This window comes from Nannizzia gypsea, genomic scaffold (assembly GCF_000150975.2).
Source record: "Nannizzia gypsea CBS 118893 supercont1.3 genomic scaffold, whole genome shotgun sequence".
NCBI lineage: Eukaryota > Fungi > Ascomycota > Eurotiomycetes > Onygenales > Arthrodermataceae > Nannizzia > Nannizzia gypsea.
Genome location: NW_003345199.1, coordinates 2,241,657 through 2,265,266, shown reverse-complemented (window position 1 = coordinate 2,265,266; position 23,610 = coordinate 2,241,657). Strand labels below are relative to the sequence as shown.

Genomic DNA, 23,610 nt, shown 5'->3' with positions numbered 1-23,610 from the left:
GTCTAGGAACCGGGACTTGTCCCCCATATATATCTTGCCTCTTCTCGGCTTTGCTTGTTGTCTCTTCCCTCCTTTTTGGCGTATTCTGCATAATACATTTCTTTCATTTCGTTCTTTTGCAGAGATCATTATGCTTTGATACTGGTTAATTCATATACCACCAATCACCCGACTCAACCTTCCATTACTTTTAAATTTATTGTTTTTTTTTTATTAAGTGAGCTATCCTGTGTTTATCTGTAGTATTTTAATGACATTTCAGTATGGGCGGTGGACTGGTCGAATTCGTGCGTGAAGCCGGCCAAACCCGCCCATAATAAAGCCACTGTTATAGCGCAACCAGTCATAGATATGCCGTGGAATTGGTCGAAGAGCAGTAATTAACATGATCGAATAGTTAATATTTTGCCTTGGTTATGGGCAAAGGAACACCTTTCATCGAATGCACATTGAACAATATCCCTGATAGAAAGAAGGCTGACACACTAGCAGACACCAAGGTGGGAGGCTCAAGTACACAATACAGCAGACCAATGCTTTCGGTGCGCCAGACAGAAGAAATGATGTTTAAAAAAAGTGAACAATTCTGAATACCAATCAAGAGGAGCTGAACGTTAGTTGAATGTAGTTCAAGTAGTTATTTGGTGACTGTAAGCGGCAACGTACTTGTGTGAATAATATCCCCTGTTCCTCCACGCGTGCTCTTTCGAGACATATCCCTTTTAAAGCCAGGAGACGAATTGCTCCACGTTGGCACTGTTCCACGGATAATGCAGGTAGTGCACGAAAGGCATACTACGTATGTTGGCCGAAAGTTTTGTTCGTCTTCAATGCTCCAGGCATACTCCAACTCTTATCCAGCAAGTATATTAATTTTAGGACAGTGTGCCGGGAGTAAACTAAGCAAGAAGATCCGCAACTATTCGAACAGGTTAGCACATAAATCATAAGTAAGGTTGTCGTTTGAAGTTGAGGGTTACGTACCATTCATAGGCATTTCATCAATCTGAGTTGAGTAATAGAGTTCGATATCTCTTAGAATTCGAACGTCCTCACTAGTCACAAAGTTGATGGCCACACCCTTGCGACCGAATCTACCACTTCGACCAATTCTGTGAATATAGTTTTCACGATTGCTTGGTAGATCGTAGTTGATGACAAGCGAGACTTGCTGAACATCGATACCACGAGCCCAAACGTCAGTAGAGATCAGAACACGAGAGTTGCCCTGTCTGAAATCCTGCATAATACTGTCTCGCTCCTTTTGAGGCATTTCACCATGCATACTGGACACTGTGAAATTGGCTTCTCTCATCTTATCGGTCAACCAGTCAACTTTGCGCCTTGTGTTACAGAAAATAACTGCTTGAGTAATGGTCAGGGTATCATAAAGGTCACAGAGAGTGTCGAATTTCCATTCTTCCTTCTCCACGGCAATAAAGTATTGCTTAAGGCCTTCAAGAGTCAACTCATCACGCTTGACAAGAATGCGTACTGGATCTGTCATAAACTTGGTAGTCATGTCAAGAACGTCGTAGGGTAGAGTGGCAGAAACGACGACGACTTGGGTGGCTGGAGGCAGGTAGCGGTATACATCATAGATTTGCTCTCGGAAGCCGCGGTTGAGCAATTCATCAGCTTCGTCAAGAACAAGCATCTTGATGTTACGAGTACGTAGATGTCGGCGTCGGATCATGTCAGCAACTCGACCTGGTGTTCCGGAGACAACATGTTGACCGTGTTCTAGTTTCCGAATATCTTCACCAACATTTGTACCACCAATGCACGCATGGCACTGCACATTCATGTAATCTCCTAGAGCCATGACAACGGATTGGATCTGGGTTGCAAGTTCTCGAGTGGGTGAAAGGACAAGGGCTTGTTGCGCTCAGTCAGCTCATGGGATTAACTCCCTCCCACATGGACACAACGAAACGTACCCTGTGATTCGCGAAGAACAGTATCTATAACTTGGAGAATACTGATGGAGAAAGTAGCTGTTTTTCCTGTTCCAGACTGTGCTTGGGCAATGGTATCCCGCCCTTTGCAAATCTGAACGATCGCGCGAGACTGAACAGCTGAAGGTGATTCGTATCCGTACGCATATATGCCGCGCAAAAGGTTCTCCTTCAAATGCATATCATCGAAAGTTGGCGCAACAGTGACCTCTTTCGAGGTCGAGAACTCCATCCGCTCTGCAGTGCTCTCTAGTTAGCTGCGCATTTCAAGGTAAAGCTCGAAACAGTAACCTACCATCCGCCTGCCTGTCAATACCTTCCGCCATTTTGACTGACTTAATAGCGTAAAACTCCTTTGAATATATCCGTCAGGTGGATTTAAACGGAAACACGACTTAACTGGAACTATTTTATGAATGCGACGACGCGAAGAAGTTGAACTTGAGTTCTTTCTTTTTGCTAGGAAGATTTTAAGTGGTCACGTGAAGCAGTCAAGCTTAAAGCTCGAAAAGCCGAAATTTGTGATAGACAAGTCAGTTAACAAGTGAAGAACAGAAGAATAGTCTACGGAACGCGACAAGATAACGATTCTCATATCCATAAGAGATTTTGATTATTGCACTGTCCTAGTTAAACGCCGACATGCTATTAGAAGATCAAAGGTTCATCCACGAGGACCTAGAGAGGCTTGAGCAGGGAATCAGTGACCGCGTTGCTGAAGAACCTCGCAATGTGAGTATCATACGGGTTAGCTGATACAAAGCTATGTTGGCTAACCATAGAGATGACTAAAAATAGATTCGAGAGCGGCTTGTTCGTGACCATCAAGTTGCCGGTTTTCTCAATCGCATTCAGGAGCAGTCTCAACGGCTGCTAGACATCTACCAAGATGCAAACGGGCTTCGCGCTAAAGAGATCCAGTCCCTGACCGTCGGTGACCCGATGGACGAGTTCTATAAGCACTTGGAAGAGATAAAGGATTTCCACCGCCGATACCCAAATGAACCCGTGGAAAACCTCGAAAAGGCATATCGGCAAGGCTCTGGAGAGAATGATGCTGCTCTACAGGAGATAGAGAACATGTTCACTGGAGAGGAATCACTGGGCCAGTTCTTTGATCTCACTAAACTTCATGAACTATATCTCAACCTGCCGGGAGTGAAACGATTGACCTATCTACAGTACTTGGATTTATTTGACACATTTACTCAACCGGAACTGCCTGTAAAACGGGCCAACAAGCTCACAGACCAGTACTTCAACTATGTCGGCGAACTTGCTGCTTATCTGGAGGGTTTTATCAAGCGGTCTAACCCACTAGAGCCTCTTGATGAACTTTTCGCAAGCTTTGATTCTGAGTTTGCGGAGCTTTGGGACGCAAAGAAGTTGCCTGGCTGGACCGAGGAATCACAATCTAAGAACGGCACCGGCCCAAAGACAGAGGGTACGGGTGAAGGAATATGGTGTGCCGATTGCGAGAAGGAGTTTACAAACGAGAATGTGTATAAGAATCATTTAAAGGGCAAGAAGCATATCCGAGCTGCCGAAGCGAAGAAAGCGAGTGGCGACACTGAGATGCAGCAACCCCAGGCCGAAAAATCCAACGATGCCTTGGTCCGTGGACTGAAAGAGCGTGCTGTTGCAGAGCGTGAACACCGCATATCATCCCTAGCAAACGCTCTCAAGGAAGAACGGCAGGCTACTCGTGTTAATGTTGAGAGGAAGCAAGGCATGACGGAGCGAGAACGCCAAATGGAGCTTGACGCACTTTTCGCTGATACTGGCGACAAGGGCCCAGGACAGCGCAGAGACTCAGACTCTGAGAGTGACAGCGATGAAAAGGTCTACAATCCACTGAAACTGCCGCTAGCCTGGGATGGGAAGCCTATCCCCTACTGGCTCTACAAACTTCATGGACTTGGAGTGGAATTTTCTTGTGAGATATGCGGCAATTTCGTTTACATGGGCCGTCGTGCTTTTGATAAGCACTTTTCGGAAGCTCGACACATATACGGCCTAAGATGTCTTGGTATTACCCAACAGACAAGTTTGTTCAGAGAAATCACCAAGATTGATGAAGCCTTACGGCTATGGGAGACCCTTGAAAAGGAACGAAAACATGAAAAGGATATCAAAGAGAATGTTGTTCAGATGGAAGATGCAGAAGGCAATGTTATGCCTGAACGTATCTACCTTGAGTATGTGGCCCTAGCTATATACATATCGCCCCCCTTCCCTTTCCCCCGGCTGGGGCTCTTGTTTTTTTTTTTTCTTTTCACGTCACTAACTATGAATGAATAGTTTGCAAAAACAGGGAATTTTGTGAGCGGACACATATGTTACGGTCACCGTGTCTCTTGACTATCAAATACAAAGAGCATGACACCCCGATTCCGCCCAGTGTTCTTCCAGGAGGTCTCTTTACCCCAACGGCCAATGACATAATGGCAACGCCCTACCGGGCATTACCAACAGCAATACTCGCTATAAAAATACGAATCAAATGGCCGTACAAAGGCCATTCAAAGATTCAACGGAACTGATGATGCGTAGGTAGAAGTGGAACTAGATAAAGTGGTACTTGGGTTACTAACAAATGCAGATAATATTAGGCTACGATTTCTTTTTGTCATTCTTGCTTCGCTGAATTGACCCTGGCTGTGGAATACGACCACCACTACAATCATCGGTTGAATGGCCAAAGAATTTTGAATCCATTTCAGCAGTCAGTAGCTTCCAAGCTCCTAGTATATTATGTGCTTATACTCAATTTGATCGTAAATTTCCATGTTGACCCGAGAAAAGAGTTTTGAAATCAAAACATTCACACAGCGCAATTACTAGTAGTCAGGAGGAGGCCGAGCAACGCCGGCGCCTCTCTCCATATTCACATCCCGTTCACTATGCGGAAGGTCTTCCTTGTTCCTCGTGGTATGACCAATATCTCCCCTATGCAGGTCTTCTCCATGCATATCTCCTCCATGATGCATGTCTCCCCCGTGCATTCCTCCTTGGTGCAACTCGCTTTGCCCTTCCTTGCCCCTCATAGTGTTACCATATTCTCCTGTATGCATTTCCCTTTGTCCTTCTCTAACAATATGTTCATTCTTTGCAACGCCCTCTGGGTTGTTCATTTTCCGGTCAACAAATGCACCGGTGGACCCACGGATTCTTTCGCCCAATCCCTATATTACCATATATCAGTCTTCATACGATACAGTTCTCAAGTAATGCCTAACTCACATGGACATTTGCAGCAGCAGACTTTAATCCATGACCTGTTTCATGACCTGCTCCCTCTGCGGCGCCAGCACCGGCTCGCACAGGGTGATGAGTAGCTCCAACTCCAGCAGTGCCAGTTCTATGAGCCTCATCTGGATCTCTGGCGCCACCTGAGAATCCTCTAGACGTTTCAGAAGACATTATCAATGTGATTTATTTTGTGTAATAAGGTAATTCAAAAATATAGAATTGTAGTATCAAAGATGTTATCTAGAAATAATGCCGTGAGGTTTTTTGGGCTTTTTTATATTGGATATTCGAGCTATCAGCTAAATACTATGACGTCACAAAGTCCAGTTTCAAGTTTTATCAAGGACGAGCATTCTGCCTCTATCGAGTAGATGAGCTGCCTGTATATTTGCCATTCGGCCGCTTCCTTGCTATACTGACGTCTGCTTGCGTCACTTTGGTGCTTTTCGCTCGTGTAAGTAGTGGTGGGATCACCATAATAATGACGTTGGGGCGTGGACGCAGGTGTATCACGTGTTTTGGCGCGCTTCACGTGTTTTTGGCGCCGCTTCCATTGCGGAACTTGCGCTTAAGTCAACGTCTTCGCGATTTCATCAGCCGACTGGTAAAGGAGGCCACCATCAGGGTCGGCGCGTATAGATACCTACGGTCGCATCTCGATTCTATATTAATTCTCAGTTGAACTATATATACCCAATATACAAGCTATCCAGCCATTAGTGCCTACAACGTTTACGCGTATAGCGACCAGACAGTTGCCTGCATCATGCTCAATCCAAAGGTCGCGCTATTGGATCGGACATGGGGTTTAACTTTTCTTATATCTGCGACTTGCTTTCGAGCTTGGATGCAAACCGAACCATAAAAGCCACGACTACAGTGAGAAGCAGGGACCCTGACGTTGCAACCGTTGTAAACTGGTTCCATGCACACGGGAAGAAAATTCATGGAGGCGATACTGATTACGTAGCTTTCCTCTCATGCCTCTTCCCTGAATTACGGCCTGACCGAGTTCATGGCTTCAAAGAGCCGTCCCTTGTACAAATTATAGGGCGATGCTTGCTCCTTGGAGCAACTCGATGGCGGGAGTTGGAGGCCTGGAAGACTCCAGGACGCGGTGACCTTGGCGAATGCGTTGAAAGAGTCATGTGTGATGCGGAGAATGAGCTTTTTAAGGACTCTCCCGTGACTGTTGAGGAGATAGATGCCGCGTTGAATACAATAGCTTCTAGATGCCGTTTCTCCGCTCCGGATGTGCGCCGTCAACGCACCGCCATTCAGGTAGACGAGGCGTTAAAACCAATTTTTCGCCGCTTAAATAGCCGTGATGCAAAATGGTTTACTAGACTACTGCTCAGAGAGTACACGCCTGTTAATATCCCACAACGGTTGGCCCTGCGAAAATTTCATTTCATGCTTCCAGCGTTCCTTTCGGTACAAAGCAGCCTAAAGGGGGCCCTGGATGCAATGGACCGTGGACCAGTCAAAAGATTCCCGCCCTGCCCTGACCCTGAATATGCTCGGACTCTTATGGAACTCGCTATTCCCCACCTTGCTCCCCAGATTGGCGTCAAAGTTGGGCGGCCAGAATATTACAAGGCCCGAAACCTCAGACATTGCTGTAGAATGGCCGACAAGCGATTAATGAGCATTGAACGAAAATATGACGGGGAGTATTGCCAAGTACATATTGACCTGGAAAGGGGGGTCCAGTGTATCCAAATATTTTCGAAAAGTGGCAAAGACTCCACGGTGGATAGAAAAAACATTCATGGTGCTATTAGAGACGCGCTGAGGATCCGAAAGCCTGGCTGTCGATTTTCCAAAAGATGCATACTAGAAGGTGAACTCCTGGTCTGGAGTGATATTACAGATGAAATCCTCCCGTTTCATCACCTGCGAAGGCACATTATGAGAGCAGGGACTTTTATCGGCACTGAAAATGACTCTCCGTGCGTATATCATTACTGCATTGCCCATGGTTCGTTACTAATACGTTTGTAGGCCGGATCCTCGGGAACATCTATATATTGTATTTTTCGATTTATTACTTCTAGATGATAATGTTGCATTATCAAAACCCTATGTGGAACGAAGGGCGCTTCTTAGAGAGGTGGTTAATCCGATCCATGGAATGGCTGGAATTGCATCGCAGTTTAATATAGATTTCTCTACCATCGGCGCATATGAACATTTAAAAGAAGAGTTCGCTCTCGTCTCAGCCCAGAAATGGGAAGGGCTTGTTTTGAAGGGAGCGAATGAGCCATATTTCCGAACGTTTTCTCAGGATACCCGTGAATTTTCCTGCTGCTGGATGAAATTCAAAAAAGAGTCTATCCCGGGCCTAGGAGATACAGCAGACTTTGTTCTCCTTGGGGGAAGATATGACTCTCGAGATGCCGCTGCCCTTGGTCATATTAAAGGATTATCATGGACATCCTTCTTTATTGGCTGTCTGGATGATGTTGTCGGCTCACTTTCACCAAAACCAATATTTCGTGTTATTGATATCCTAAACAAACAGAACATCAACGCTAACCTATTCCAAACTCTTAATCAACTGGGGAAGTTCCAAGCGTGCCATGCTGATTCTGATGATGTTCCCTTTTCCCTGGGAATTGATCAAGTCAGATTACCGGAGATCCAGACCGTGTTTAGAGTGCCATTTGTTGTCGAGATGACTGGCTTCGGATTTGATAAACCCCAGGGTGTTAGATATTATTCTCTTCGATTTCCTCGAATCGTGAAAATTCACTCAGATAGGGAGTACGAGGCAGCGGTGTCCTTCAGAGACTTACAAGAACTGGCACGAATTGCTAATTCCGTTCCAGTCGAAGAGCTATCACAAGAGGCTGCCGAGTGGGCTGAAAAAATCGACCCGACTGACAAGAAACCCCAGTATATTGTGGACCATTCCGAAAACTCCGCTACTACCGGGATAACACCAAGTGCTGCCAACTTATCGCAGCCTTTGCTAACTGAGAACAACCCGGTTGATCCACAAGGATTCAATCAAGCGGCCGCAGTTGTATCACCTTCTCCTACATCTGGGAACGAACTGAGCTTCCGAACTCAAAGCGGACATTTATCTAGTACTTTTGACGAAATTCAACAAAGGTCCAATGCGATGGTGTCAAGCCCAGTTCGTATCCTCCCAGATGCTACGGAGACATTTCGTGAACCTCGACATTGCAAGGGATTACCTAGTCAGTACTTAGGTGATATATCCAACCCAAGTGAAGATAAATGCATAGCTCCCCTAAGAGTTAAAACCTATCATAACGACTCGCAACCTGTCACTGGAACTTCTTCTCACCAGAATACACTGCCCGATGCTAGATTCCTGTCAGATCAACTGCCCATGGATCCAGCCTTTCAGCGAGCCCTTTCCTTCCAGTCGTACCATACCCACAACAGCAATGAGAAGTTATCCTTGGAGTCCTCATTGACTAGATCTTCATCAGATATATCTAGTCACGGAAACAGGTCGAATGCAATGAAAGGCTCCCCGCTCTTAAAGTTTCCCGTTTTCCTGGGATCATCTCTATCAGATACAACTATCAGCCTACTTCGTCGCTACATACCATCGTGTAGATCGTCAATTGCGCCTTCTTCTATCCCTCGCTGGCTAACCTCGCTGGTCTCTTCACAGAGTGCCCCTATTATGCCATCGCTATATGGTATCGTACTTGTGGATTCTAACACTCGTCACTCGTCCAAGGTCGCCGCTGAGCTAAGACAAGTTGGAAGAGCTCTCGCCTCATTGCAACAACAGAACAAGCTACCAAATACTGGCAAAATCATATTTATGCATTGGAAAGTTGTTGGGCAAGAGTTCAATGCAGCAAAGGCAGGTGAAAATTTGGGTGAGCGGTGGCAGAGATTTGGCAAAGAAGTTGTAGACGTATGCATTAAATGGGGGTATGAGGAAGCTCCTGAATGCAAAGGTCGAGAGAACCAAAGGCTGCCTAGTTGCCCTCTCGGGTCACAAAATGGGAAGCTGCCTCAAAATATATGCTGCCGGCGTGATTGGACCGAGATTCTACCTCTATTATAGCCGCACCCTACACAGGTTGGCGCTATTTTCTAATGTCCCATTTCCCTGGCGTTGTAGGGCCATAGGATTTCGTTAATATAGATGTTGCCATTTAATTTCAACTATGTATACTATTATAATATGGGATACTCTTCTGATTTTACTCCATCAATGCCTCGCTTTGAATCATTCGTATCATTCGTAACGCCTATACATGCATCTCAGCTTAAGCCTGCTGCGTTCACTCAAAAGGATCAATATCCCAGATACTCTAGGAAGTCTGGGAGGGAGTATAAGAAATCTATTGTGCATCGAGGATTGCCCTTCTCGATTTGATATCCCTCATCAACGCCTGCGCCTCCTCAACTTCAACTCCATGTTGACGTAACTCACTGGCCATTTGGCCAGACCGATCGAGGTTATTGTGCTTGTAATAGTATCTCGCAAGCCATAAACGAGCCTTAGAGGTAGTTGCTGTCACCCCTGTACCTCCTATCTCAGTGTACTGATCAGTCACTGAGGAGGCATGCCCTCCATAATCGTCTTTTTCCTCAGGTTCGTAATCGGAATCGTCCTCCAGTAATATTACCTCCTGTCGCAGTGTAAGCTCCATATATGCACGCGCTTCGTCCATCTCCCCTAACTTTTCATGTAGAGTTGCAATCTGATAAAGTGTCTCAGGATCAAGTACTTTTGGGGGATTTCCAGCTCCTTTCGAATTGAAACCGCCAGCGCCCCCTGCGGCGGAAAATGAGTTGAGACCCATCCCTCCACCATCAGAGTAAGACCCTGCAGCCAGAGCACGTTTAAGTGCCCGGATACCTTGTTCGAGGCGGCCCATTTTGGAATAGCAGGATCCGACAGCCTGCCACATCTTCGGATCGTATGGCCGTAGGGCCGCGGCACGCTGGTAATAGAAAAGCGCATAGAAAGACATATCCAGTACTTCATAAGCTTGACCGAGACCATACCATGCGCGGTAGTCCTTGCGGTTGACGTCCACAGCTCGTCGGTAAGACTCAATTGCAGCATGTGTATTTTTCATTTCAATGTATTCATGGCCCATGAGAGTCCATGCTGATAAAAAGTTCCTGTCTAATGTTAGCGCGCGTCGAAAATACATCACTGCTTTCTCGTGTTCTGATTTTAAAGAATAATAGTTGCCCACAACACAGCAGGTCTCTGGGCGAAATTTGTCTGTTGCTGTTGCTAGCTGGGCAATGAATGCAAGCTGTGGACGGGCACCCATGACATATAAGATGTTTGAATAATGATCTAGGCAATCTAGACGGTGAGGAGAATTAATTAATAGTTCGGAGAACAGGTGGGAAGCTTCTTCAAAATCTAAAAGTTAAAGGTTAATAGGCTGCTTCCACTGCGGTTGCACTTGAGTAACATACCTTTTGAGTGATAATAGAGCAATGCTCGTTGGGTCTTCAAGAATGAACTTGACGGAAAGACGCTTTCAAGCTCGGAAAGGATCTGGTGTGTATGATCTGTTGCTTGATAGAGTTCTTGGCTGGAATATAGATGGAACACTAGAGTCATAATGTTTTGGGGTAATTCGTCCACTACTCTTTTGAGCTGCATATGAGATACAGTTAGCAACCGCGCTCGGGCTTTGTAAAGTACTTTTCAGGGAACATACGTCATCTGTACTGGCTAACAGGTCGTTTAACTCCTGCCATGCACCCCAGTGAAATGGGTAAAGATGTACACTCCGTATCAACCATTTCTTTGCCTCTTCCTCGTTTTTCGCTTTCAAAAGCACAACTCCATAGAGATATTCGAGCCATCCCTGCCCTGTATTTTCAAGGCCCTTTTCTTGCCGGTCAGAAAACCAGCCCTCGAGTCCTTGAGCAAGTCCTGGCAGTTCCTTATTCACGGTCATACCCCCATCCGCTGGCCCAAGCACCATTTCCGTCTCCTCGTCTTTTCTTTTCTCACCAGCTAAATACTTCGCATATAGTGCGAGAAATAAGGATTTCTGACTTAGAACTGGAAAGGGATTTTGCGATGAGGAGGAGCTGCTGTTCTTTTTACTGCCAAATAATGTCGTCGGTTCTTTGCCCTTTTGCGAATGTAGAGGTGTCTTAGATTTAGATGTTGATGGAGCCCGCGGAGCTAGTGGAATTGAGGACATAGACGGGGGAAGGAAAACGGCAGCACAACGGTCATATTCCCGAGTATCAAAGTAGGATTTTGCGAGAATGTACTTGTAAGCTTCTTTTGCTTCCAAAGCAGCTTCTTCCGGGTCTTGAGGTCCAAGGAACGGATTGGTTGGTAGGGCAGGCGAAACATCCATAGGCGAATTCGGTTCTGTATCTGCACCTTCATCCTCGTCTATCGGAATCAACGAGTCTAGCATTTCTGCCGCCCTATATAGGGTATCAGTCCTTTGCTATACAGAAACAGCCGCGGGTATTGCACAAGCTTATATTCAGTACCATACCATTTTGCAGAGTGGTATAGGCATCGCTCAGAGCACTTGATCGCAGCATCTTCCAGCCGGTGTCTCAGCTCCCTGACATTATCCGCACTGAAATTCATTATCGCGTCTGTATGGTGGATGATGATGCGAGATGTTATATGAGCATGGCGTTATGATCAGCTAGTTAGTTAACAGACGAGAAGAGCTCGGATTTTAAAACCGCCTGCAGCATAACAGCGTCACTAGTTATCAGCACAGGTTCACGTATCAGAAAGCCTCAATAAATAGCGGTCGTACCTTAACAAAAATAGCTGTTGAAGTCGTTCGTGTTTATTCTATTTACATCGCTTCTGCGGTCAAACCGAGCATCGCGGCTGTTTGGAGCTTTGACAGATGCAAACAGCGCAAACATGGTGGGCTGCGACCCTGAACTTCAACTTTGGCGTTAAGAAACAAAAACCTGGTTGCGAGACTCGTTGCTGCTGCTTTCTATACCATTGAGCACTGCGTCCGGCGTTCTTCGCGTAGCATCCTATTCTATTCCTTTTGGCTGACCGAGGACGATACCTTTTGTCTCGTTCACCATGGCTTCCAGCACCAGTCGCGAGGACTTCAACAAAGTCTTCCCCGCACTCGTACAGGATATCAGCGAACACTCGAAGCAATACAACATCCCAGCACCGGCTTTGGAATGGCTTCAAAAGGTCAGCCTTGTCTGAAATGGCTCATTCCTTGCGGTGGCTAACATGCGCAATAGAACCTGAACGAAAATACGCCAGGGGGGAAACTAAACCGTGGTCTCTCGGTCCCTGACACTGCCCTTGCGCTCCTCGAGAAGCCCCTGAGCGAGGAACAGTTCAAGCACCTTGGCCTCCTCGGATGGATGACTGAGCTTCTGCAAGCCTTCTTCCTCGTCTCGGACGATATAATGGACAGCTCGATTACTCGCCGTGGAGAGCCATGTTGGTACCGTCGCCAGGGAGTCGGGATGATTGCAATCAACGATGCTTTCATGCTTGAGTCCTCAATCTATGTTCTTCTCAAGAAGCACTTCCGCTCCCACCCTGCATACATCGATCTTGTCGAGCTCTTCCACGAGACCACCTTCCAAACCGAACTCGGCCAGCTGTGTGATCTCATCACTGCACCAGAAGATAACGTGGACCTGGACAATTTTAGCATGGACAAGTTCAACTTCATTGTCATCTACAAGACTGCTTACTACAGCTTTTACCTTCCTGTTGCCCTTGCCCTGCACTACCTGCAACTTGCGACGCCCAAGAACCTTCGCCAGGCCCACGACATCCTCATCCCATTGGGTCAATATTTCCAGGCTCAGGATGACTATCTTGACGTGTTCGGAAAGCCAGAGCAAATTGGAAAGATTGGAACCGATATTCAGGACAACAAGTGCTCGTGGGTGGTTAACCAGGCCCTGCGCCGCTGCAATCCTGCACAGCGCAAGGTTCTCGACGAGTGCTACGGCAGAAAAGATGCAGCTATGGAAGCCAAGGTCAAGGCTGTTTTCGACGAGATGAATCTCCAGAAGGTCTACCATGACTTTGAGGAAGAACAAGTTTCGAAGTTGAAGAGCATGATTCAGTCCATTGATACCTCCGAGGGACTCAAGGGCAGCGTCTTTGAAATCTTCCTGGCAAAAATCTACAAGCGTGACAAGTAGATATGGTCTACCTAATAATCAAGAAAAGCTCCTATGTTCACCAATGGTAAACTAAACCTTGTTGATCAATCATCCTTGCCCTTTTCTAATGTAAATACCGCCGCACTGACTGCCTGCTATGAAGCTCAAGAGGAAAGCATAAACCTAAGAAACCTAGAAACCTAGAAATCTAGCACTAAGAATGCAAACAAATGTAATAGTTAATGAATACAGTCTCATCATACAACCTAGTCCCCCTTCCATTTCATCTTGAAGGGTACACAGAAAGTTTAGTGTCATTGGAGAATTAATGAGTATAATCAAGTTATATATATTGTTTAGAGAAGTGATGTGGAAAGATGTAAAAGTACAGAGCATGGCACAGGTCATTGAATTAGTCATTAGGTCCGCTTACCTGTGCGCAGGTGACAATATCAAATAATAAATCAAATAGACAAAGGAGCAATATATTTAATAGCCAAATAAAGCTATTCACATCCGCGAGAATCCGATTCCTCCATCACTCACCCCTCAAAACTTTCTTCGGCAAACTATGTATCAAACTAACATTAACATCGCCACCGTCATTTGAAGCATTCAGTTATCAGACAGCCTCGACTTTGTTTCCAGTTTCAGCTCCAGTTCCATTCCCATTCGGAGCTGGACCCATCTTGAGGGAAATGGATTGCCTTTTAGGCCTAATAGGAACTGGGATCGAATCTTCTTCCTCGTCATCGCTGCCAGCCCTATGCGGGATGTTAGTGTTTGATTAATTGATATTGATTAGCATTACTTACGGAGGTTTGTAGGATATATAGTCCTCGGTATCTAGCCCTTCATGGCCTTCTTGGATGGAAGCAAAGTCTCCTGGAGTCATGGTACCGGTTCGATCCCGAGGGGAGCCTGGAACAGATAATGGACGAGATATTTTTTGCTCCGTATGGCCAATGGCCTCGTGGAAATCGTCGGCCGCATCAAAGGAAGAAGGATACGCTATGGGGAGTATATTAGAGAGGAATCGGTTACAGTAAAGAAGAAATAAAGATACGTACCACGTCTGAGAGCAAGCTGGCGGGCCTTGACGTACTCCAAACCCATACGTTTCCAGTCCAGCAGATCACTCAATCGTTCCGTTCTGTTCCTTTGATTGATTCGCTGCCTTCGGCTCTTCTGGCAAAAGTCGAACATATAGGTCGTAAGCTGGTTTACCGAATCATCAACACCTTTTAATCGTCGATCAACCACATATATACCATAATCGGCTGAGTTCTCGATCAGCTCTTCCATATAACATCCGAAACCAGCTAGGTTAGTTGTTATACTTGGGATGCCCATAACTGTGCATTCGGCGGGAGTATAGCCCCATGGCTCATAGTAGGAAGGGAAAACACCAAGGTTGGTACCCCTGACAAAGTCATCGTAGTCCAAGGGCAACACAGGGTTCGCAGAATTAAGAAATTCTGGGTGGAATACCACCTTGACACGATCAGTAGGGTAGTTGAAGAGTTGTACTCGGCGAAGTTGGTTGAGGATGGGGTCTTCGGAGTCATTGACCATGTTATGAGTGACGATTGGAGGGAGGTTATGTCGTTTCATGGCAAATAATCGTCGACGTATAAGCACACGGTCCTGATTTGTCATGAGGTCCTTCTCATCGGGCATATTATCACCTTCTTTCCAGCCGAGACAGCGTTCGAATAGTCGTTTTCCGATACTCTTTTCCACGCTTTCCAGGGTATCTCGTAGCGATTTGACCACAGCTTGCCCCTTAAGAGCCTCGACGGTGAGAGAGGAAGTCTGGGAAGGCATAATTATAAAGGCCACCACGGTAGTCTTGGATCCAGATACCTTTAACCGATGATTGAGTCTCGCGAGCGACTCAATAAACATATCAACACCCTTATTCCGGTATTCATATCGTCCAGAAGTAAAGAAATATAGTGTGTTTTCCAGGTCGAAGTCATTGTGACCATAGAAATGGCCACGTACAAAGTCGTTGATTTTATCCTTTGAATGAGAGTGCAAGTTTTGGAACTCATGGACTGCCGAGAATTTCTTAACGTTCAATCCATTAGGCAAGACACCGTCCGGCTTTCTTTTGAGTAAATGCTCACTCTCATACGCCGTAATGTGGGAGACTGTGGTGAAGACGTCGGCAGAGTGGGCTGCAGCTCGCTCGATGCAGTAGCGGTGGTAGATTCCTCTCTTCCCGGCCTCTGCATCCACATCGAAGTTCTTCAAGTTGTTGTAAAAGTCAACTGAGCCAGCACAAAGGTATCTTCCAAGAAGAGTTGCATGGGTAGTGAAAATAGTCGTCAAGTCCATCCGCCGCTTCTTGGTTAGAGGCAAGGCAACTCCTGCGAGCCACTCATGGAAATGAGCTATAACAGCCCTCCCGGTGTCTCGGCATATATACTGCCAAAAAAAAAAAACCAGCTGTTAGTTTTGATTTCTTAGGCTGTGTGCATGAGTACTGACCTCTCCTAAGAACCATGCAACAAGGTAGCCGAATGTAATTGCCTCGTTGGTCTCTGAATCAGCCGATGGTGATGGGATCCCAGCTGCATTCCAAAGATCGCCCTTCCACTCGTCGAGGTACTTATATCCCGCACCAGTGTCAATCAACAGGACACGGGGAGCACCCTCTATCAGCCATCGACCGTATACGATCTCTATGCCGCGCTCGGTCATGGCTTCAATTGCCCCGATCAAATGAGGGTTGGTTGGCGTGAGGGCTTCCACCTCGACCACCGCCTGAAATTGAACATACATCAGCACCCATCCGGCCATCTTGAGTAGAAACAGACTGGCGACTTACCGAAGCCCGGTTCAAGGGCCCTATTAGCGTATATCGCTCGCCATACTCTGCGGTTGTCACAGCGGCCTTGGACTTGAGTACCGAGTAGATCCCGCCAACTGTAACATCAGGGTTAACGTCCGCACAACGAAAACAGCAGCAACAAACAAGACGGTGAGGAAAGGGAGGACCAACCTCGATTAGCAACCTCCGTCGCAACCTCGAACAAGACGTGGTTCTTCACGTCTCTCTTCGGCTGGTCTGCAGCATCCCGGCGAGGAGGAGACGCCATGACGTAGGTAAACAGCCCAAGTCCCACAACAGCAAATCGCAGAAATGAGACGAAAAGCGAGCGCGAGGTCGAGCCGGCGAAGAAACAAAAGGTGATACGAGACGGCAGGCCGGTAGATTAAATAGTAGACTTCATTCAACAGCGAGCAGCTGGACTTGGAGGTGGCGCAATATTTGTTTATTTCTCGCAGAGCGAAGTTGGCAGCTTTGTTGCGATGGGCGGCACCAAGGAACGGCCAGACAAGCTTGGAGAGGGCGGGCCTGGGGTAGTTAGCTCGCGAGACGAAGCAAGACGTAGCAGGGGAGGACGGCAGCGAGTTCTTCTCTTCAGACGTTCTCCTTTGCGGGAGTTGTTAGTTGTCTTCCTTCTGGCCGGCTGTTGAGATGCTGTCGGTTTGAGCTTTTGGCCGGGCGAAGCGGCGGGAGAGGAGGACGAGAAGGCCAACCTCCGCGGCAGCCCAGCAAACATCCTTGTACGCGCCTAAGGAGGTACATGCCAATTGCTGGAACCTGGCACAGAGATAACAGGCGCAAGCGCTATTTGATCCAAGAGTACAGGCTGGTCGGACGGGGTTGGCCAGGTCAGATTAAAAAGACGTATGCCCTATCTCGAGCTGCAGCAAGGGAAACAAAGCTTGCTGGCTTCTATCCCAGATGCTGCTCTCTCTCTCTCTAGTTCAAGCAGAAAAAAGAAAAATACCGAAGAAACAGCAGTGGAAGAGAAGAAGAAGAAAAAAAGAAAAAGAAAAAGAGTAGATAAATACACACATTCCTCAACGCCCGGACACCGTAACTAGCTGAGCTTCCACCAGAAACAATATATCATACATTACTGGCTGAACACGCTGCTGCCAGGAGAGGACATCCGGCTTCTCTCAAACAACCATTTCTGTGTCATGACAGGGGACGTGGCCTTGCCAAACGGCGTAGGCGTCGAGGGAGCTCGCAGTGAGCTCCCGTCTCGTGCTCCGATGCTAGACCGTCCCAGGGGCGATGGCGAGCCAAAGCTGTTTCTACGGCGGCTATCCCGGCCACCGGACCGAACTCCCTTCTGGAAGAGCGGGCTGCCGGAGGGATTGAACGGCGGACTGTCGGAGAAACTTCTCGTTGGTGAGTCTTCAGCTCCGGAGAAGGAGAAAGGTGAATTGCCCCATGATCCTGAGCTTCTCCTACGGGAACTTGACGATATGCGGTATCTCGGTGGAGTAATGTATTCTGTTCCCTGTGTAGCAGGAGACGTGCTGCTGGGGTCGAGTCCCAATAGTGCCCTTTGGGATGGAGTCAGCGGGATGTCGGATACCTGGTCTGGCGCCCGGTAGATAGGGTACAGAGTCATGGCAATGTTGATAAACAGTAAAAGACGGATAGCAAGCAGTACGATGTCAGGGTAGGTCGGAATTTGTAAAAATGATCCAATCGCTAGAGAACTATCATCATCGTGTTAGCATGCGCCCTACTGCTCGCAGTCTAGAAGATTTGATCGTCTCATACTATTGCTTGTAGGTATTGCCAATAAAACCGGTAAAGATCAAAGTCCCTGCATTCAATAGCAGCCGTCTAACCGTCTTCTCATTGACGCTGGACGCATTCTGTCGTCGAATGATCTCTTTCAAATGCGGGTGCCGCCATTTGCCCGGGGAAGCTGTTGACGGACCATTGGGATCCAGCATCCGCGGAGTTGACGGAAGCGAGGAGGGAGCCATCGATGTAAAGGAAGATCGTACGCGAAAACAGGACAGCGATTGAAGCAGAACGCTTATAAACATTGTAAGCTGGTGCTTCCCTTTCATGATTCAATGAGAGGTACATTGGGCAACTCACCTGAAAACGAACACCTACTTCACTTACCTTCTAATTATCAAAATATCAAAGGAGATCGTCTCGTCCTGGTTCATAACATGGCATGCTCCCCTCACCCAACGCTAGCTTTCCTCCCTTGCTGTCGCTTTGCAAAGACCCAAAACTTCAATGTTTTTCTGTTTGGATTTTTGGCTTGATATTCCTTAAGCGCCAAAATTACCGCGCTACCACAGAAACCGGCGGCTGTCACGTATCGAGATTTCACGATTACCTTACAGCACACGCAATCAAGCCATCTCTATACGAGAGGATGTCTCAATTATGGTAATTAACTAATTGCATTACTCATTCTAATATTATATGTCGTCAGATTTTATATTTGATCCCGAGAAGGAGCAGTTTAGCTAAAGTCCACTTTGTACTCATCCCACCAAGACGACGTCACTACTAAGCACCGCTCCTTCGGCCGCAGCCTAACTGACTAGTTACAGGTACCTACCTACATACAAGAACGAACAAGCTATCCAGCCTTGGATACAGACCAAGTGAACACTCGTCTCTCACCATGGCAGCTGGAAACTCGACGCTGGCCAGAGCAGATGCGCTCCTGGAAGCGCTCTTCTCGGATTGGAATATCTACTCGACCCTGCTTGCAACACTCCTCGTCTCATACGTCGGATACACACTCTTATTCACCAAAGATCCAGATGCCCATCCTTTTATCCTCGCTCGCCAGGGAGTGGTAGCCCCCGTCAGACAGCGCGGGGAGTCTGCTACCGTACGGGCTATGGATGTTCCCCATGGCTACCCCCTCAAAGCTGGACTTGGTGTTCGGGATCCAGACACTCCTAGATGGACTGCCGGTAGACGGGGAGACCTTCGAGATATATGGAAAGCTGTAGTCCGTGGAGAGCTAAATGGTGATGGCACACCATCGGGCAAAAAAGGGTCTATCTTCACTGTTTTTGGGAACACAGCCCAGGAACGGAGTGTTGACGATATTACTCGGGAAATCAAGATTATCGGACAGTATATCCGTGATACCAAGGCACAAAAGGTGGCTATCTGCCTCACTGATTCGGTAGAGATGCTTGCAACTATCTTTGGTATATTGAACACTCCGGATAATGGTAATGCTATTAACTAACATGGCCACTAGCAAGCGCTTTCTATGGCTTTCCGACTGTTATCATTCCTCACAACCTTCCACCTCAGACACTTGCCGGTTATCTCCGAGAGGTGAAGGCAGACCTTCTCATTGCCGAAGCCGGTGCTGTGGATGTAACTGCTTTGCTGAAAACGTGTCCTTCACTGAGACATGGTATCTGGGTTGCCCAAGAGGGCAGTCGACACATGGACTGGAATGAAGTCCCCGAAGGGGCCAGTAGCAAGATTGAAGTGTCGACATGGCACGAATTGGTTAATGAGAAAGAAGGTTCAATTGGTCCCGAGGTTCCCGAATGGGACACTAAATCCCAAACCCCTTCTTTGGCCACTCTATGTTCATCTAAGGCAGGTTTGGGGTCATTCGTTGAGTATACTTCGGAGGTAACATTCTTCTCCCAACGTTGTGAGAAATATGGGTACTAACTTCCATAACTAGAACATTATCTCTGGTGTTGCTGCGTTGGGCTCTTCTTTACCTCGCAACGAACAGCTCAAATCATCAGACTTGGTTCTATCGATTGATTCACTGGCTCATTCTTATACCCTCTGTTTTGTTTTAGCCGCCTTGTACTCGAATGCATCGATTGCATTGAACTCTGTTGCTGGAGAAATTGTTGATTTTGAACTGGCAACTACGGGCGTTTCACCAACGATTATCATTTCCTCGTCACACACTATTTCCGACTACCATGCTCAATACATGGGCCCACAGCTGAACCCCCTGGTGAAAGTCGGCAGGTTCTTCCAATCTCGCGACTTGGACGCGGGAAGGATGCCATCCGGCAACATTTTCTCTGCCCTTGGTGGAAGTGGCCCTGTCTCTGAGCAGACTCTAAAGAGGCTAAGATTGATTCTCGTCTCTCATCGAGTTGAAGGCGATAGGAACAATCAGCTCACTAGTGACCAGCTTACAGATTTCAGGATTATGACTGGTGTCCGTATTGCATACGCGCTCACTACAGGGAAAGTAGCCGGAGCTGTTTGTCAAACAAACCCATATGATTACAGAAGGCACCGTGGATTCAGCCACTTTGGCCCTCCTTTGAATAGTGTAGAGATCAAGTTGGTTGATTGCGATGAAAAATCAGGTAATGAAAAGGCTTTAGAGGGAAAGGTAAGAATCTGCGAAGGCTTTTCATTTTGTCTTTTAACGTAAAGGTATGCTAATCGTGACATAGATCCACATATCCGGACCCTCTGTAATATCGGAGGAATGCAAGCTTGACGTGGATGGCTTATTCCAGGAGGATAACACTCTTGTTCTCCTAGCTTGATTTATAAATTATGAGATATGATATTTTTGGTTTGATCGGTTTACCTATGGTACAGCATCTATAAGTGAAGCTGGGAAGCCGTACTGGGATCCTTCAAGCGGGATAACTCCACATTTTTGCATGATGGTACAATACTAAGATAGCACGAGCTTATCCAAAAGGGAAAGGACAAAAAATATAATTCATACATGAAGTGGGTTGGGCAACAGATATAAAAGGCTTTCTATTATACATGTAGTAAATAATTTGGCACTGAAGACCAACATAATCAAAACGCCGTTATTGAATACATACATCTTCTAGATGCGGCTAGAAACTCCCTATTTATGCAGTAGTGACTTCGTCCAGGATACAGTGTGGGTAACCTCCTGGCGGTGTTTGTCAACAGTCTGGAGGCAACTTTCAATGGCCTTAGCCAATTCGTCCCTTCGAGCTTGGAGACCTTGTCGAAGATCCGGTTGAGCCTTGATTTCTTCAACCCGCAAAGCCAGATCAATTCCGTGCCACAGAGGCACATAGGTACGTAGTCTCCAGTTGGCCGTTGGCCATTCAGATGGCACAGTAAACTTCTCCAATGGCCACGTGCTGATAAGTTTATTCGCATATGATCGAACCCCCTGGTCCTCGTCGCGGCCTTTGAACGCGTCCATGGCGTAAGCAGCTTTCAACTCGAGCAGCATTCCAATAACACTAGGAAGTCTCTTTGGATCCTTTTCCGCAACAGGGTGCGTGTGTTCTGGGGAATTCAGTAGCCTGACTAGCTCCTTTGCCTGTCCAAGGGCAAGGTGAACATCAGGTCCCTTAAAGCCAGCCTTTTCTGCCTTCAGTCGTATAGCATATAGAAGCGCTCGAGTGAAATCAGCATTGCGCATGAACAGGCCTGTTCGACGCGCCTGCGCTACAGCTTGCAAAACGTGTGCTTCCATTCCAAGCTCGCCGGCTCTCCGTATAAGCATCTCGGCCGTATGTGGGGTGAGATCTCGTTTTGAAGCATGAAGTCCGCTTAGAAATGGAATGAGACTCTTCCAGTCCTCCTCTGTTGTTAACAGCCTGATGACTTTGGCGACTTCGCTGTTACTGGGGGCGTCTGCAATGTGCATTGGTCGCAGTGTGTAGTTATCGACCGCATCTTCAGAGCCAACGTTGACGACTATGGGATGGTTGAGTAGCTCCTGTGACTTCGACTTCTTATACATAGCTCTTTTGTCCTCATATGGGAGCCATGCTGGAATAAAGAGGTTATCTCGGAATTTCTGGAACAAGCCGTCGAGCTCGGGGGAAGAGGTTGGAGCAAATTTTGGTACGAGAGCTGTACATATGTTATTATCAGAGATATCAGATTGTTAGGGGCCATCTAGAGTATACCTTTACAGAGACTTGCGGAGCTTGAGAAGGCCCTGTATCGACCTAAAGATGTACTCTGGGAGGTGCACCCGAGCACAAAAGCCCTCCCCAGCCGTGGGTGCGCCATTGGATTGATCTGACAAAACCAAACGGTCCAATAGAGGTATAACTTCGAACTGACGGGTATAAAGTGCAATATGAATCCTCAGCTTGGTGCTCAGTAGTTGATCGTGTGTTTTTTGCTGTCTTGCTTCATCCAAAAGTCGAAGATCGAAAAAAGTCAAGTCTTGGCTTGGCACGGACCACTTTTTGATGGTTTCAATTTTCTATTCAAACTTGAACGAGAAGAAGAAGAGAGATCAGAACAACTTAACACGAGGAAGAAGACTCGCAACTATGGCCTCTGTGAAGTCAGCGCTGCGGCCGGCCGGCTGCTGTGCCAATGCATTCAAGGAGTTGAGACAGCAGGCGCCTCGCCGTCAATTCCTCCATACCGTCCATTCGCCCCGGAAAGAGAAGATCGCGTTCCCTTCCACGATCCCGGAGCAATTTATATCACAGATTCCCAAGTTCTGCCGGCCTGGAAAGGGTATGTTCTAGCTATATATCTCCTGGTCATTGTGGTTTGCTGGAATTACCGGTCACTGACATGGCTTGAAACGTACAGGCACCAAGGAGCTCAAGGTCTATCCTCCTCCAGCTTTCCCATACGACACATGCAAAGACCCTATTGCCGCATTTACATCTGAACAATTAGCTGTACTCGATCCTACTGGCGAGAGAAAAGCGCTTTTTGACCCGAAGAACCGCCAGGGCGCTAAAGTTGGCGACATTCTGCGGGTTACGTTTAAGAACGGCGACCCCTTCGCCGGAGTGTGTCTGAACATTCGCCAGAGAGGAGTTGACACCGCATTTTTACTACGAAACAAGTTGACCAGAATCAGCTGTGAGATGTGGGTTAAGGCATACAGCCCTAATGTTGCTGGTGTGGAGGTTGTCCAGCGCACCGAGAAGAGGAAGAGACGCGCGAAATTGACGTATATGAGGTATGACCACCCTCTGGCTTCGATCGTAATAAATCATAGAGGACATATGGAGATGTGTTTTCTACTCATGCTAGTGTTCATTGCTAATATTATGCCGATTGTAGAAACCCCTCCCATGATATGGGAAGCGTGGAAAACATTGTACGCAACTATCTCCGAACGAAGCGTATCTTGGCTGGAGGAGGTGATCAGAGGTCTCGCAAGAGGTAGAGGCGTTATATCTATTTCACGCCTTTGAACTCTAATATACCCGGTCCTCCTCAGCAGCACGTTAGCAAGGGTGTTGCCCACCAGTCGCATCCACGTTTCTGCTTTGTATATCATTGTACATCTTGTACAACCCCAATCCGATTTTGACATCTTGGAGTAGCATGTTGTCTATTAGACCTGTACTATATTTTTTATCTTTCATGACTGGGACAGCTCCAAGGGATTAATGCGAGAACTGCAAACACTCTTCCACTAAACACTCCACGTTGGTATTATTAAGATTAAGTGAGAGGTATCTGGAAGTAACATATGTAAAATAATCAACGAGAGCTCAAATCTACCAT

General features: G+C 47.0%; 11 protein-coding genes across 11 annotated transcripts; 5 read left to right on the top strand and 6 right to left on the bottom strand.

Annotated features, from left to right (window-relative positions):
- Positions 1–899: 899 nt before the first annotated feature.
- Positions 900–2,284, bottom strand: MGYG_04283 (ATP-dependent RNA helicase fal1; the record flags this gene model as incomplete). The annotated part of the gene is made up of 4 exons (XM_003174060.1): positions 900–919; positions 985–1,878; positions 1,941–2,207; positions 2,254–2,284. The coding sequence occupies 4 exons, from the start codon at positions 2,282–2,284 to the stop codon at positions 900–902; spliced, it is 1,212 nt and encodes a 403-aa protein (XP_003174108.1).
- Positions 2,285–2,600: 316 nt separating this feature from the next.
- MGYG_04282 (splicing factor 3A subunit 3) lies at positions 2,601–4,284 on the top strand (the record flags this gene model as incomplete). The annotated part of the gene is made up of 3 exons (XM_003174059.1): positions 2,601–2,690; positions 2,757–4,156; positions 4,260–4,284. The coding sequence occupies 3 exons, from the start codon at positions 2,601–2,603 to the stop codon at positions 4,282–4,284; spliced, it is 1,515 nt and encodes a 504-aa protein (XP_003174107.1).
- Positions 4,285–4,798: 514 nt separating this feature from the next.
- MGYG_04281 (hypothetical protein) lies at positions 4,799–5,381 on the bottom strand (the record flags this gene model as incomplete). Its single annotated transcript, XM_003174058.1, has 2 exons — positions 4,799–5,143; positions 5,202–5,381. 2 exons carry the CDS (start codon positions 5,379–5,381, stop codon positions 4,799–4,801), a joined length of 525 nt encoding a protein of 174 aa, XP_003174106.1.
- Positions 5,382–6,011: 630 nt separating this feature from the next.
- On the top strand, positions 6,012–9,267 carry MGYG_04280 (ATP-dependent DNA ligase domain-containing protein; the record flags this gene model as incomplete). The annotated part of the gene is made up of 2 exons (XM_003174057.1): positions 6,012–7,162; positions 7,215–9,267. The coding sequence occupies 2 exons, from the start codon at positions 6,012–6,014 to the stop codon at positions 9,265–9,267; spliced, it is 3,204 nt and encodes a 1,067-aa protein (XP_003174105.1).
- A 280-nt stretch (positions 9,268–9,547) lies between these two features.
- Positions 9,548–11,796, bottom strand: MGYG_04279 (anaphase-promoting complex subunit 8; the record flags this gene model as incomplete). Its single annotated transcript, XM_003174056.1, has 4 exons — positions 9,548–10,590; positions 10,647–10,830; positions 10,895–11,624; positions 11,699–11,796. 4 exons carry the CDS (start codon positions 11,794–11,796, stop codon positions 9,548–9,550), a joined length of 2,055 nt encoding a protein of 684 aa, XP_003174104.1.
- A 465-nt stretch (positions 11,797–12,261) lies between these two features.
- Positions 12,262–13,358, top strand: MGYG_04278 (farnesyl pyrophosphate synthetase; the record flags this gene model as incomplete). Its single annotated transcript, XM_003174055.1, has 2 exons — positions 12,262–12,381; positions 12,435–13,358. 2 exons carry the CDS (start codon positions 12,262–12,264, stop codon positions 13,356–13,358), a joined length of 1,044 nt encoding a protein of 347 aa, XP_003174103.1.
- A 583-nt stretch (positions 13,359–13,941) lies between these two features.
- On the bottom strand, positions 13,942–16,426 carry MGYG_04277 (glycogen synthase; the record flags this gene model as incomplete). The annotated part of the gene is made up of 6 exons (XM_003174054.1): positions 13,942–14,083; positions 14,135–14,330; positions 14,390–15,752; positions 15,816–16,091; positions 16,156–16,253; positions 16,330–16,426. 6 exons carry the CDS (start codon positions 16,424–16,426, stop codon positions 13,942–13,944), a joined length of 2,172 nt encoding a protein of 723 aa, XP_003174102.1.
- Positions 16,427–17,254: 828 nt separating this feature from the next.
- Positions 17,255–18,128, bottom strand: MGYG_04276 (hypothetical protein; the record flags this gene model as incomplete). Its single annotated transcript, XM_003174053.1, has 2 exons — positions 17,255–17,852; positions 17,917–18,128. 2 exons carry the CDS (start codon positions 18,126–18,128, stop codon positions 17,255–17,257), a joined length of 810 nt encoding a protein of 269 aa, XP_003174101.1.
- Positions 18,129–18,790: 662 nt separating this feature from the next.
- On the top strand, positions 18,791–20,666 carry MGYG_04275 (hypothetical protein; the record flags this gene model as incomplete). The annotated part of the gene is made up of 4 exons (XM_003174052.1): positions 18,791–19,331; positions 19,385–19,773; positions 19,829–20,506; positions 20,571–20,666. The coding sequence occupies 4 exons, from the start codon at positions 18,791–18,793 to the stop codon at positions 20,664–20,666; spliced, it is 1,704 nt and encodes a 567-aa protein (XP_003174100.1).
- Positions 20,667–20,986: 320 nt separating this feature from the next.
- Positions 20,987–22,137, bottom strand: MGYG_04274 (hypothetical protein; the record flags this gene model as incomplete). Its single annotated transcript, XM_003174051.1, has 2 exons — positions 20,987–21,975; positions 22,032–22,137. The coding sequence occupies 2 exons, from the start codon at positions 22,135–22,137 to the stop codon at positions 20,987–20,989; spliced, it is 1,095 nt and encodes a 364-aa protein (XP_003174099.1).
- Positions 22,138–22,406: 269 nt separating this feature from the next.
- On the top strand, positions 22,407–23,266 carry MGYG_04273 (mitochondrial 54S ribosomal protein IMG1; the record flags this gene model as incomplete). The annotated part of the gene is made up of 3 exons (XM_003174050.1): positions 22,407–22,599; positions 22,678–23,056; positions 23,161–23,266. The coding sequence occupies 3 exons, from the start codon at positions 22,407–22,409 to the stop codon at positions 23,264–23,266; spliced, it is 678 nt and encodes a 225-aa protein (XP_003174098.1).
- Positions 23,267–23,610: the final 344 nt, after the last annotated feature.